This window comes from Budorcas taxicolor, chromosome 8 (genome assembly GCF_023091745.1).
Source record: "Budorcas taxicolor isolate Tak-1 chromosome 8, Takin1.1, whole genome shotgun sequence".
NCBI classification, from domain to species: domain Eukaryota; kingdom Metazoa; phylum Chordata; class Mammalia; order Artiodactyla; family Bovidae; genus Budorcas; species Budorcas taxicolor.
In genome coordinates, this window is record NC_068917.1 from 60,420,884 (window position 1) to 60,436,424 (window position 15,541).

General features: G+C 42.8%; 1 protein-coding gene across 3 annotated transcripts in view; it reads right to left on the minus strand.

The window, feature by feature from the left end:
• Nucleotides 1–3,398: 3,398 nt before the first annotated feature.
• Nucleotides 3,399–15,541, minus strand: part of LOC128052524 (transducin-like enhancer protein 1) — a 92,579-nt gene continuing 80,436 nt past the window's right edge. For 2 of the 3 annotated variants that reach the window (XM_052645105.1, XM_052645104.1), the window contains 6 exons: nucleotides 12,395–12,644; nucleotides 10,362–10,609; nucleotides 6,847–6,994; nucleotides 5,088–5,238; nucleotides 4,121–4,197; nucleotides 3,399–3,977 (listed from right to left, as the gene is read on the minus strand). In XM_052645105.1, the coding sequence (XP_052501065.1) occupies nucleotides 3,870–3,977; nucleotides 4,121–4,197; nucleotides 5,088–5,238; nucleotides 6,847–6,994; nucleotides 10,362–10,609; nucleotides 12,395–12,644 (982 nt within the window). In that variant the 3' untranslated portion in view covers nucleotides 3,399–3,869. Of the gene's footprint in view, nucleotides 3,978–4,120; nucleotides 4,198–5,087; nucleotides 5,239–6,548; nucleotides 6,599–6,846; nucleotides 6,995–10,361; nucleotides 10,610–12,394; nucleotides 12,645–15,541 lie in introns of those variants that run through there. The other variant, XM_052645103.1, reaches the window with a different exon arrangement.

A 15,541-nucleotide genomic window follows, 5' to 3' on the forward strand; every position in this document is an offset into this window, starting at 1 on the left:
AAGTTTGCTGGGGCAGAAAGTGCACCTCACACAAGCTTCATCTTGCTCAGGGAAGCCTGAAACTGGTGGTTTGATGATTTCACTGCCAAAGGAAGAGTAAAGAGAAGACATCCTTGAGAAACAAACAAGCCATGATCTACAGCAGTGGAATGTATGAAATATCCCTCCTCATGTTCAAGCTGATAGCAGAGGCAACAGTCCCTTGATGGAAGTAAACAGCATGCTGAAATTAAGAATTTGATCCCCTCTGTCTGATTTGCTGGAAAACTTTTGGGAAAGTCACTACCTCACTGTGCCATTAGCAAAAGTGCAATTTTTAAAATCCCTGTATGAATGCTTTGGAGCCAGCTGCTACTTACCAGTCATGAAATCTTCAAAGAATCTTCAAAGATGGAAAAATCTCTCAGGACTTCCCTGGTGATCCAGTGGCTAAGACTCCATGCTTCCAATGCAGGGGTCATGCTTTTGATCCCTGGCCAGGGAAGTTCCACATGCCATGCAGCCAAGAAAAAAAGAAAGTCCCATCTCTCAGGCCACTGTGAGGATTTTTATAATGCATAAAACAGTTCCCTATCATCTGTCAAATAACAGAAACTTTAAAAATTTTAATTATCATATTGATGAAATATTTTGTTATTATGAAATAAGTAGTACTAGAAACATCTAGTAATGAAAAAGGTATTACAAAACCAATCTTACTAGGCCTTCAATTATTATCCAGCAAACTTCAATGCCATGAAAGAAAACATGACAGAAACTTATATTCAAGGTTAGGACTGTGAGTGATAGAAAAAAAAGATTAAATAAATATTAATAAAACAGATTAAAAAGAATAGGGAAAACAATCATTTGCTTAAATTCAGTCATAAATCCTGGTGGCTCAGACAGTAAAGTATCTGTGTGCAGTGTGGGAGACCTGGGTTTGATCCCTTGGTCAGGAAGATCCCCTAGAGAAGGAAATGGCTACTCACTCCAGTATTCTTGCCTGGAGAATTTCACAGGCAGAGCAGCCTGGTGGGCTACAGTCCATGGGGTTGCAAGGAGTCAGACACGAGTGAGCGACTAACACTTTCACTTTCATACACCTATATACACCAGAGAAATGTGCAAGTTGTAAATATTTCAAATGAAATGAAAAGGAAATTTAGAGAGCTTGGAAAAATCACAGGTCACTTTATGAAACTCAAAAGAATAAGCCTGAATTTGGTTCTATCTCCCATGAGGTTGGGAGGACACAGCTCCCTTGAACCTTGGTTACTTCTATAGGGATAATGACAATCATCTCTTGATATTTTTATATGCAAACCTGCCTTGCATGGCTCTCTAGATAGATTTGAATCTGTTGAATCCTAATTTACAATCCATTTTTCAAAGCAAGAGGTACATAAACATTTGGCTTACCCAGATTTCAACAATCACATGATTCCAGTTTCCTGGAGAAAAGGGGTGGGGCCTCCTAACTTTACGGTTGAGGAGGAAATCTCCCACTCATAGACGGTGCTCACAGTCATGCTTCACACACCAGATTCTGATCTTTAAGACCCTGAGATGTAGGCATGACTATTTTATCATTCTCATTTTGCGAGTAGAGAAACAATCAACTGAGCAGTCCCCCAAGATTCCAAACCTTGAACAGAGGGATGAGCTCTACAGAACACCTTTTCTGGGATCAGACTAGAGTCTCAACCAAAAGCAAATGGAAGTGGTTTCATCAAATTGAAGATAACTGATGAACTGATAAAGATCTAGACCCTCAGAAAATCCCATGAGAGAAAGAATATTGGGAGCTTGGGAAACCATAAAGCATGAAGGGAAAAAATGCACTAACAGAAAATGGGACTATTTCCTTAATCCAGAATCCCTCCAAATATATTCTCCCTTCTCCATGGGTACCCACTTCACAGGAAGAGACCACAACCCCCATGTCTAGGTCTCCGCCAATGGACTGGTAATGGAAATGATAGAGAAACTCCTAGTCACCTGCCTGGGAGGACACCCTTCTCCTGGACTCCCACTCTTTCCCTCTGGGAAGGAGGACTCCAGTCCCTCTGGAGGCTGTGACTAGAGACCATGGGAGTAACTGTGGATGCCCAGAGCTGCACCAATGGCCTGGGTCTCTGGGTCACACGTGGATAAGACACAAACCCTTTGTGGTCTCAGAGCCACTGTATTGTTGGGTGCTGTTATAGCAACTTAACTTCTACTCTACTATTACAGAAAACAGGAAAGGTGAGGCAGGAAGGAGAGAGACGAGAAAAGGTAAACAGTATGTTATGAACCCATCAGAGTCTGTAGTATAAAAACCTGCTTCATTATACAGGGAAGGGATGAGAGAGAAATCAGCTTCAGTAATTAGGCCTTCGCCATCCACTTAATGAGAAGAGAAAATATTTAACAAACTGTACATAAACATTATTTTGACAAAAAGTAAACAAAATAATGTTAAGTGTATAAAAACAAGATGGTCTGGATAACAAATAAAAAATATTAAGACAAACTGACAACAACTTGCTGGATCCTAAGAAAACAAGGACATTATAAAATTCCTTAGGTGCTATTTTTAAACAGCCAGAAAACCTGGCTTGAAATTATTAACCATGATTTTTGAAAATATAGCAGTAAATAACAGGTATATAAAGAATGAGCCATGTGGCCTTTTCAGGAGGAATCATGCCTGGCAACTTATTAAAAGCCCAGGGTTACAGGTTCCATCTAATCAAATTAGTAGAAGCTTGTCCAGGAAGATAAAGACCAGACTAATGACAGGCAGCAAGGGCTGCAGCTGTAGGGAAAGCCTTAATGAGAAGGATGGAGCAAAGTGCTGGGTGTGGTTGGCTTAAGTCAATTAATATAATAGATCAAATAAGTATTAATGAGATAAAACCAGCAGGCACCTTTCTTCTACAGTTTAATGAACTCCATAACTTTGTGGATATCATCAGTCTTAGCACTTAACCCAAGTCACCTCCATTTCTTGAAATGTAAAGCCTGTAAAGGGGGACTACAGATTTGAAAGCGCCAAGCTTTCCTAGAAAAACAGAGTATTCTGTCTCCCAGTGAATCTCCAAGAAAAAGTAAAGCTTTAATTGACAACCTCGAATCACAAGAGTATCCAAACAAAAGAATGAATCTTGGCTTAAGTCATGTTATGTTAGCTTTCCAAATAAAATCATCATTAATAAACCTTTGGTTACTTATTATTCTTCCTCTTGACTTCCTGATTAACTCAGGAGAGGTAATTAGGTCCTAGTGCACCAGGAGTCTGTGACCAAATATATTTATAAAAGGAGAAGCACATTTTAAAACTTCCTCTACAAATTTCTGAACTTCGCTTATAGAACCCACACCAATGATTAAAAACAATAACGGAGGAGAAGGAAAAACCACTTATTGGTACTAAAGCCTTTACTGTAATAAACCAAATATATTTACAATTTATACAAATGTTTAACCTTCAACAAAAATACAAAAAAAACATTTCACAAGATGCAAAACCAGGAAACAAGTTCATTGGAGACACCACTGATCTACCAAGGACAGATAGGAGGGAAACCACAAGGAACAGAAAGGTAATCTCGGCAGACCTCACAGAAAGAAAAAGATGAACTCTGCCTGGGCTGGCAGGCTCTGTTCCTAGAGCCTGCAACCCTCACCCCTCTGTCCACGTTGCCTCGGTGCTCCATTTGGTCTAGGTAGATAGGTGACCTTCTCTTGATGTGCTTGTTGCCTCCTCTTTGTAGACACAAAGTAGTTTTGTGTCAAGGTCTGGAAACAGGTTTTTGTGTTTTTAAAGTTACGACTTTTCTATTTCTACAAATTCAAAACATTTTGGCCCAATTCAACTATAAACATTAAACCACATAATGTTTTCAGTAGATGACTTCATAGACTGTAGCCTTCTTGTCCCCTGAGCCAGTGACAATGTATTTGTCATCCACAGAGATGTCACAGCTGAGCACAGATGAGGACTCTTTGGACTGGAAGAGAAAACAATGGACGTGTGTTTGGTGTGGAATAGAGATGCTCCAGGCCCTGTCCCTCCAAGGCACCTTCACTTCCAGCATCATCAGGAACACTGTAGTCCAACTGTTGCCATTCTAGGTGAGGAGCACGGACTTACCTGGAATATACTAGCTCCATAGGGGGTCCTCCAAGCATTGAGGAGGTTATCTTTTCCAGTACTCACAAACCATTTACCTAGAATTAGCAAAGGAACAGGTAATAAGATCAAAATTCCTGGTATATATTAGCTACCTGAACTTAATCAAACTCAGAGCATTGTTTAATTATAAGCTATCATGCCCAAGGGTGTGACATAAGTAGAGAGGGCAGGTTTTAAATATGGGCTCCATTGTGAACCATCTGTGATCTTGCGTTTAATCAAAGTGGTGGCAGGGACCATGTCAGTCCCATGAGCCCCTGGATACATGACAAGTAGCTTCACACTCAGCACACAGTGGGTCCTCTGTCAATCAATGAAGCTATTTTCTGTTAGTCTCCTTATGATAAATGGGACTCGAAAGGACTGAATGAGGAATTTAAGTTAAATGGCAGATAGGATATATGGCACATAGAATGTGGTCAGTAATGTGATAGCTATTAATCCATCCTTCATCTCATAAATAAGTATTCCCCATGAACTTCTCTCCTCATTTTCCTCACTGCAGAGTGTAATGGTCTGGGTGCCCCGAAATGCTCCCTTCTCTCACCATGGGCTCCTCATCCTGGTCAGTCCACAACGACCTCCTCTACTCCTGCCCTATTCTCCTACAAACTCCCACCCATCCCCCTCAGAGGGGTACCTAACTGCCCTCCACCCACACTTCTGATTCTCTTCACTAAAAACAAACATGCATCAAAACCTTGCATTAGGCAATTTTATCGCCTGCTGACTTTTCTCAAATTAGGGAAACAGACCGAAACAGACATCAGTATGCTCTGAGAGACAATTTTAAGACAATAGAATGATTGCATCCAGCTGCTCAGAGAACAACATTTTTTCCAGATATGATCTCCACTGTATTTTTTTGGAAGTATTTTCCATTTCGGCCACCGGCGTCCTCCGGTTTCCTTTCAGTGGAACTCACCACAATAAGCGAATTTTAGGGACAGCACACAGCTCTCGTGGAGATGCAGCTGGTACTTGTCAGGTTTGTTCACGTGGAGGACTTCCACGTTGCTGCTCTCCATGCCCACGGCCAGCCACTCTCCAGTTGGGCAATACCCAAGGGAGAATATCTACAAGAAGCAGAGAGGCTCACTGAGTAGTTTGCCCATATAGACCTGGGAAGTGAACAGACAACAAAGGGGAAAACTAGCAAGAACAGGAGGACGTAATAAGTAAAGCGCAGGCTGTGGCAAAGTCTACAGGACAAGCAACCCAACTCAGATAAGTCAAGTGTTAAAGACCTTTAAGAAACAAATTGAGAGAAAGAAAAACAACACTTATTCCATGGGTGATAAAATCAGGAAATAAATTCTCAGGAACTAATAAAGATATTCATGTGTGTTGTCTAAAAAGGTTGTCTTTTACAGTTAGTGGTGGTGGTGTAGTCACTAAGTCATAACCAACTCTTGCGACCCCATGGACAACAGCCCTCCAGGTTTCTCTATTCATGAGATTTTTCAGGGAAGAATATTGGAGTGGGTTGCCATTTCCTCCTCCAGGGGATCTTAATGACCCAGGGATCGAACTCCACATCTCCTGTATTGCACGTGGATTCTTGAAAGCCTGTCTTTTATAGATACTAACTGAAATACTTATGGATGAAATGATACAATGTCTGGGATTTACTTTAATAAACATAATCCAGTGTTTGGGGGCAGGGATGACAGATGAGAGGATTATGTGTTAGGAACTGAAGTTGGGTGATGGGCATATGAAGTTTATCATATAATTCTCTGTGCTTTCATATATGCTTGAACATTCTCTGTTCTCATATATATTTGAAATTTTTCATAAGAAGTTTTTTTTTTTTAATAAAAAAAGGCAGACCGCAAAATAGAATCCTAACCATAATGGAAACAGGGCTGGAAAGGAACAGGGAAGACTGTAAGGAACTCAACAAAATTTTGACAGGGACATGAAATTTAGTTGAATGTATGGTTGCTTTCCATTTCTGTCCTATTTTTCTGAGGCAAATTATTTTTATTACCAACATAAAAAGTAAATAAGTCATGACAAAATAAAACAATTCCACCATCAGAAAACACTTAATATGGCACACACTGTCTTTCCCCAAACAGGCCTAGATTCAGACACTTGACATCTAAATAATCTCCACAATGCACGATCAAAGTTGCCATTTTCCTATCATCTCAAAACTCCATAAATCTAGTCAGCCATGACTCCAATTTCTAAGGGATGACTAATAAAACAGGCATCCACTGAGATACCATTGTATTTTTTAAGCTCCCTGATGTAAGTGAAATGAATTAACTTGTAGAGCTGTTGTGATTTTTCTCTACTACTTGTGACATCCCTGCATATTTTTAAAGGTCTATTTATATGAGAATCAAATCATCTCTCACCCTTACATCAGATGGTGAGGAGATGGACAACACATCAGACCCTGTACGTTCTTCACGGCACAAATTCCTGCAATGAATTCACCGATAAACAAAACAACTAACAAGTCTTAACCTACAGCATTTTAAAAGCCAGCCTAAGTGTTTCAGGGTGGTTTGTGTGTGTCTGTGTGTGTGTGTGTCTGTGTGTGTGTGTCTGTGTATCTCAGATGAAAAGTCCGGTCTGTTTGTCTAGCTCCCACTCTCCTGGGGGCGAGGGTTGGGGAGGGCGCCACACACCGAGCACCGTGTGGGTCCCGGGGAGGGCCGAGCGCACACCTGGGAGGTGAAGTCGTGCTGCTGCAGCTGCCGCCCCTCGCGCAGGTCCCAGGACCGGACCGTGTTGTCCAAGCCGCCCGTCCAGAGCTTGGTGCCGTCGTTAGAAATGTCAATACAGCTGGCCCCGTCCGTGTGGCCCTGGAATTGCCTGATAAAACAAACCAGATTGAATAATGATTTCCTGCCAGAGCTCAAGGTAAACACTGTTGTGTTGTTAGTTTTGGACTCGCCGGGCGTGTGTCATCTCCTCAGTGTCTGCTGATGTGCAAGATCAAACCAACCTTCTTCCCTCGAGGAGGAGAGGAAACGGCACCTGCAGATTTTCTTTTCCTTTTTTCATGATCCAAGTGCTGAAGAAATGGAATGCTGTTTTAGGTCACCACACAGGAGAAGTTAAATACGCTCCAAGAGCTATTCTTACAAATCTGCTGGAAGGTGAAATTCCTCCCAGGTCTGGAAAAGTGTTTAAGTGTGAAAAGGGGAAAAAAAAAGACAAACACAGAATCCCAAGTGTATTCCTTACAGAAAGAGGCAGGCCTTGCCTCTAACCGCAAAGGCCTGTATCACCACATCACGGACGTGGGGCCCAGGAGCACACCCATTTCCATGAGTGAGTAACACCGAGATGCCCTTCGTGGCAGCAAAGCATGAGCTCATGTATTGACTCAACCTCGCGTTCTCTATTAGAAAAAGCCCTGCGTTAGGAAATCTGGACTCCTGGAGACAAAGGGGCATGCCAGCCTCCTGACTCAGATGCACGGGGCAGAGGGAGCTGATTGCTGACTGACCCCTGGGCATGGTCCTGCCTGGAATCCCAGCACAAGGCCTTTGTTCTTTTGAAGGGGAATCTCGTGCCTCAGTAATAACCACCACCAAAGACCCAGAGAACACACTTGTGGTTGCCAAGGATAGGATGGGGTGGAGGGAGAGGGATGGACTGGGAGTTTGGGGTTAGTAGATGAAAATGTTACATTTAGAGTGAATAAACAACAAGGTCATACTCTGCAGCACAGGGAACTTCATCCAATCTTCTGAGATAAACCATAATGGAAAAGAATATAAAAAAAGAATGTATATATGTATTTCTGTACAGCAGAAATTAGCACAACAGTATAAATCAACTATACTTAAAACACATACACACACACACACACACAATGAATCACCACCAAGAATGACCAACCAACAGGGGTTTGCTGAGCACAGATGCTCTGCCAGGCCTCAGGTGGGGCTTGCTGAAGGGAGGGTGATGTAACCCACCACAGGGCTGATGGTGTGGGGGGTCATGGGCCTGGTTTTGCAGACCAAGAGGGAGCAGGCAGGGGAGTGACTGGAATAGGAGAGAGGTGTTCCAAGGCTCGATCACAACGGCAAACCAGGCAGAATCCATGAGGAACTGCTTGGGAACTCAACACTCAGAGCAAAGTTTCCACTGCCTCTTCTTCCTGTTAACTTACTATTCCCACAGAGCTTCACACTTTAAAGCTGTGCTTGGAATGTAAAGGGCATGGAGGAGAGGATGTGAGCTCCACTGCTGCCCTGAATTCTGAGACAAGATACAAAGCAGTACTTCCAAAGTCTCTCTTCTGAAAACTACTCAGAACTTCCACCATGGTCTTCTCCCCCATGCACCCCAACTCTGTCCCTCAAAGTCCCAGCCTGCGCCTTTGTCCCCGCTGGTCCTCTAGGCCTATAGCAGTCCTACCCCACCTTTCCAAAGTGCTGCTTTTCCATCTTCAAAAAGCTTGTGAAACCCAAGGACCTCCTTTTCATTTCAGCCTCTGAATTTTTCTTACCTCTGAAACTCATGAAATACCTGGACTCCTTGAGAACAACTGTTTCTCTGGGGACCCAAGCACGTAGTGGGTGCTCATTTCTCCATCCCTCCATCTACCTATCTCAGCTCTGCACTAAGGCTCCTAGAAAGCAGCTTTTAGGGCTGTTCAGAACATGCTGGGTCACAGAGATACACAGATATTCAACAGACTCTGCACTGCCCTGTCACACAGGGTGGCCACTAGCTGCGTGTGGCCAGTCCAAACAGAGAGACGTGTGAGGCATGACCCCATCATGTCCAACAGGTACTTACTCCCCAGGGGCTGGCACAGAGCAGGAGTTCAGAGCACACGAGAAGGCAGGGTGACCAAACCCCTTTGCAGCGCCTCCATGATAACATCAGGATAAAGCAGTGCACGAGTGACACGGGTTAAACAGATGAATACTTGAAAAGCGCTTCAAATGAACATGTTGAAAGTGTATTTATTAAGTAAAAAAAAAATGACAGAAAACAAAGAAAAAATAACCAACAATCACTAGGCTAGAAGTTTGAAGTGGCTATTGGCTCTGGCTCCAGTTGTTCACTTTGCTCATTCTGAGTTGCCGAGAGAGTGACAAAAATAAAATAAAATAACTGCAGACTGTCACCCACATGCAGGGACAGAGCCTGGTGTGGTAAGACATGGTAGATTTCTACAGAAAGGGCTGAAGAGTGAGCCGCCCTAAAGAGTTCCATGCTCTCTTCCTTCCCTCCAGCCCTTGGCCTGGAAGCATGGAGGGAGTTCTGCTAAGTAACCTATGAGTCTAAAAATGTACCACCCGCAGTGTTTCTAAGTGAAGATGAACTGTGACATGAGAGGGCAAAACACAGGCCCAATCTGCCTTAGATGTTTAATCAGTGCGTCCTTTATTTATTTATTCATTTTTTTTTGGGTGAGTGGTGCATGGGCGTCTCACTGTGGTGGCTTCTCTTGTTGCGGAGCACAGGATCGGCAGCTGTGGTGCATGGGCGTATTAGCTGCCCCATGGCGTGTGGGATCTTCCCAGACCAGGGATCGGACCCATGTTCCCTGCAATGGCAGTCAGACTCTCAACCACTAGACCACCAGGGAAGTCCAGGGCTTCCTTTTCAAAAGGCTTTTCTCTAACATCCCAGACACGAGCATCAACTTGGCCAGAGGGAGGGAGCTGGCCAGAGCCGACGAGGGACACAAAGGTGGCAGATTCCAGGCAGCTAGGCTTGTTCCTAGGGGAAATGACCCCTGGACACGGCTTATTTAGTTACTGAGAAACACTGCTACTTTAAAACCATTTTGTAGGTTAAATTCGTGGAATCTCTTCTAATGTTCTTTTGTTGATTTTCTGTTATCCTGTATCAGTTGGTTCCTGTTTGCACGTATGAGGTTCCAGGCAAAGCCAAAAACATCTAGTGTTGAGGACCTTTTGTACCTCCATCTAATCCATGGTATTCTGCCCCTTGGCAAAGGCCAGGGATGTTTTTTAAACAAATCTGGCATGAAGAATAGGAACATTATGGAGGTAAATATAAAGTCTGGGTGACACCCAAGCACGGCAGCAAGAGTGTAAGCCCCTGAGGGCAGCGACACGGTCCTGACACCCAGTTCCAAGCCTGGCCTGTGTGGGCTAAGAACCTGGGGACAGGCAGAGAAGTAGGAGAAATGGGGGGAGGGGCCTTTCTGACCCAAGGAACCCCAACTTAGGAAACCACCCCCGCTCACCTCACCAGCGTCTGGTTGTGCAGGTCCCACACAGCGATGTTGCCATCGCTGCAGCAGGAGAAGCAGACCTTGGAGTCCGGGCTGATGGCCAGGGCGTAGCAGGCGGGGGCCGAGGACGTCAGCTCTGCCTTGATGCGCGGGGTGGGAGCCGCCAGGTCCCAGATGGACAGGGTACTAGCTTCCCCTCCCACTATGAGAGTGCAGCCATCAGGGAGCAATTTGCAGGAACGGATGTAGTTATCCCTGTTCTGTGAAATAAACATAATTCAATTGTTATAATGCATGACCAAGCAGTAACAATGCCATGTTCTCTAACGGCTACCCCGGTTGTTGACTTAAAAAGTGGTATTTCACGGACACTAGCAAAGCAAGCATTCTATATAGTAAAGATCCGGGTCTGATGGCCACTGGCTCCTTCGGAGTAGTAAACAAAGCAACCTCAGAGGACTGCTCAGTGCATGCGAAGGCTCACACATAACTCTCACTGCTGCCTAGTTGCCTGCTGAAGAGACGAAACTCAGACCATCAGTACATGGAAGGTGGGTGTACATGTACTTCTCTATGAAAAAGACCACTTTTCAAAGCTAGTTTAGAAATCTTTGACCTCATTACCCTGTTATTTACTATTTGGAAAATGCAGACTTGCTGCCTGGGTTTTACCCTGTTATTTACTATTTGGAAAATGCAGACTTGCTGCCTGGGTTTTGGTTTTCATTACTCTTAAGTCTCTCTGCCTAAGGCTTGTACCGTGTCTTCATTAGCCAGATGGATTCTTGTCTGGGAATTTAACACAGCTGCTTTCTCCATTTGTAACCTGGCTGCTGTCATATTTAAGCCTCTCAATCCAGAGGCCAAAGAAATTAACAAAAGAAGGCATCTACCCATCAAAACCAACACATTAGAAAGGAAGGTGAAACCTAAAATGATCCTCCCGCCTCCACCACCACCAACAAAGAAGTAACCGCATCCCCACCAGAAACAGCCAAAGTGTTTACTGTGCTTTAACCATGGCCTATTGTTCAGAGGAGAGAAACTGTAACCAGTGTGATTTCAAAAAAATGAGTGTTACAAAACTCTCTCACTACCATAGAATGTTAAGTTGTGTTTAAGTATGTTTCCTCATGTTTAAGTATGTTTCCTCATGTTTAAGTTTCATTAATAGATATATGTTTAAGTTATTTGATTACAAAAATAAATCAAGGACTATCCCAAAGATCCTTGTCATCTCAAAACCACAGTCTGTCTTTTTTTTGAAAACACCCTCTCCAGAATCCTTGCTGTGTGCCAGGCAGGCTGTGGGTCAAGGACCACAGGTAGCCTATAGTCTGCTCAAGGCCAATGGTACATGGTCTGTGAATGGGTACTGTACATGGGTACTCTGTAAAGGACATGTCCCAACATGTTCTATGATCCCTAAAAATGCAACATGGTATTCTCGTACTGTGGGAGTGGGGGTGGGGAGGTGGCATAGGTGCTTGAAGGGAGCACTCCCTCCCACCCCACTGCCCCCATTCTGCTGACGGCTGCCCTGATTTCGTGCAGTGTGATCTATTAACTCTTTCTTGAAGTTAAGGTCATAAAACTCAGTCAGATCCCCCTGAAAACACAGCCCCTGTTCAGAATGGTTCTATGTCACGTTATCAAATGTTTACTCTTCAATATTTATCCAAAGGCTGCAGGGAAATTAAAAGTGGAGTGGAGTCCAGAGCTCAGAGTCCAGGCCTAGCTGTGCTCCATCCATTAAACGGGACACCCCCTTCTGAACACATTCAAACAAGAACAGCTTCTGTAAACTACCGTTGAAATATTTTTTTAAGAGAAATCCATCAACTCTGGGATTTAACCACTGAAACAGCAACAAATGAAACCTTCACGCTGAGGGGAGAGGGTGGGGAGAGCTAAATGGCTAACACAGGAAACAGAATGGGCTTCCATTTCCTCATAATGGGAATAAAACCCAGGCCCCGACAGCGATTTCCTTATTGAGTCTCCAGGGGGAAATTACCCTGGTGCACCGGTTCCTTCTCACTCACCAGACAGTCGAGCTGAGAGACGGGGCTCTTGTTGCCGGGGTGGCTAATGTCCCAGACCTTGACGCAGCCCTTCCCACCCGTGTATACGTGTCGCGTGGGGTTGCTGATGGTCACCGCGCACACCACCTCCCCATGGCTCAGGGTGTTGATCTGGCGAGCGTGTCGGGGGATGCCAGGGCCGATGAGGGCATCTGGGGGGAAGGGGACGGGCTGCATCTGACCATCTGCGGTAACGTGGAAGGAGTATGCTCTTTTGGAGATGGGATGATTAGGGAGAAGAACATGAGAGAAGACAGAAGAAATATTTATCATAAAGCAATTAATCATTACCACAGTATACTTCTATGAGAAAGACAAAAGAAAGATTCTTGCTCTGCTTTCCTTTTGAAAGCAATAGAAGTTTAAGTGTTTATTGATGGAACAAATGAAATAAATAACAGCCAAAGTCTAGGGTATAAAAAATATATATATTGAATAATATTTAAAATTTTTATAAAGATTTTAAAATTGTACTGCTTTATTTCATAAAAAAATTCCTTCAAAAGAACACTAAATGTACTTGCAAATTACCATAAATTCCTCCTTCTATGTACCTAGCATAATTGCATGATTTCTTAGTACAATTTAAAATAATTATTTTTGATGCTTAAGATGAAGCCCTTACAAGCTCATAATAATTACACATGGTACAGTATACTTCAAAACCAACAAACAAAAACAGCTTTCTAAATGTACCAGTTTAATGTTTGGACTTAAAACTCTCTTCTGCATAATTGACATAAAATAATAAAAGAGAATGTCTTAAGTTAAATGATTCTGTGATAAAGACTTCAAGTTTCCTACTCAACTACCTCCCTGTCTACTTTGGCCACAAAGCACAGTTTATCAAAGGTAGCAAAGCTCCCAGTAAAAGATGACTCCTCTCAGCTTTGCTCTGGCCAGGTACGCCCATGTTCTGTCTGATGAGATGTAGGCAGAAGCTGCTGGGTGGCACTTAGTTCATAACCTAAAAGAAAGGGAATCTGGGGGATATGGAAACTGTCTGTACTTTCCATACAATTTTGCTGTTAGCCTAAAATTGTTCTAAAAAAATGTTTATTAATAAAAAAAAAGAAAAAGAATTTAGAAAGAGGGAAGGGAGTGTGCCTTCTCTCTTCTTTCCCTCTTTTCTGTTAACTGAACTATGAGCATGATGACTGGAGCTTCCGTAGCCTTTTTGTGTCACAACATGACTTTGAAGATGGAAATCAATTGCTGAGGGGCACAAAACAAAATGATAGGATGCACAAACCCTGGGGACACTATGGGGCTGTGATACCCGCCCTGGGCTGACAGCCAGTATCTTTTATGGGAGAGAGAAACGAACTTCTATGTTCTTTTGGCTATTTTCTTCCCTGTTAAATACAGACAAACCTAATCCCAGTGTACACTTGTTTCTAAACCAAAATCTTAAAGCTTATTTTTTCTTTAACAATTTAATTACTTAAACTCCAAGCACGAATATATTACAGACACTATAAAATCTCTACAAAGAAAAGACCCTGTAGGGGATGGAAGAAATAGGAGTGATAACATTTCCCACCCACATCTGAACTAGGCACTTTGAAGCCCACTGCTTTCACTTTCTTCTTATTCAAAGCATCACTTGGTAATCTAGAAGTGCAACATTAAACCTCTCTAAGTCTGCACACATAAACAACAAATGAAGTATGTAGGGTTTTCTCCTTCCCATAACCCTCTAGGGTAAGTCTGGGCTCCTTCTGGAACTTATCATTGGCACCTTGAAGTCCCTTAACAGATTCTAAAGACTATGGGTATTAAATATAGAACTTAAAATTTCATTTTAATGCTAACTCAAAGTTTGAAAAATAACTAAGCATGCACAAAACTGAAAACTGATACAAGATATCAGGTTTCTACCTGCTTGCACATAAAACCCACATTAACTTCCTTAGCTTGAAAATAAAATATCTGTCCTTATTTTTCTTCCATAAAAACAAAATATCAAATATATGAAAAGATTTTTAAAAGAATTTCTCCTTAGGCTCTAACAACCTTAGAGTACGAAAAGGCAAAAGGAATCTTAGATACATTATCTCCTGGCAAACTGGTTCCAATAACTAATATTAAATGGCTATTTGGCCCAAATCCTTAACGTTACCCTTAATTTGAAAGACAGAATACACATGATGGGAACTATGCAGAATGTCATAGGAAATAAATATGCAAATAAAACAATTATAGATCAAGGCACTTGTCACTAGACCACTAAATCTGTATTTTTTAATTGAAATATAATTGATGTACAGCATTATGTAAGTTACAGGCATATAACATATTGATTCACAACTTTTAAAGGTTATACTCCATTTATAGTTATTGTAAAATATTGGCTACATTCCCTGTGTTGTACAATATATCCTCGTAGCTTATTTACACATAATAGTTTGTGTCTCTTAATTCCCTACCCCATTTGTCCCTCCCCGCTTTCCTCTCCCCACTGATAACCACTAGCTTGTTCTCTACATCAGTTAGTCTGTTTCTTTTTTATTATTAAATCTTCTATTTTTTAGCCCATAGTATCCTTTGGCGCTGTTAGTCCTTATCAAGTCCACATGATGTTTCGATACATGCACATTAGAATTAACTGAACCTATGCCATTTATTCTGGAGAAGGCAATGGCACCCCACTCCAGTACTCTTGCCTGGAAAATCCCATTGACGGAGGAGCCTGGTAGGTTGCAGTCTATGGGGTTGCTAAGAGTCGCACAGGACTGAGCAACTTCACTTTCACTTTTCACTTTCACGCACTGGAGAAGGAAATGGCAACCCACTCCAGTGTTCTTGCCGGGAGAACCCCTCTCCCCTGGGACAGGGGAGCCTGGTGGGCTGCTGTCTGTGGGGTCGCACAGAGTCGGACACAACTGAAGTGACTTAGCAGCAGCATGCCATTTATTACATGGTATTTGGAGTTGGAATCAAAAAGCATTGTATTACTGCCCTTGAAGATAAGACCACAAGAACTGGGGTTGAAGTCTATCCACATTCCAACTTATGTGACCCAGATACCAGGCACCACAATCTAGGTCTGAAGATAACAAATGAACGATGGTCAACACGGGGAGAACACTTGCTTCTTAGAGCTTT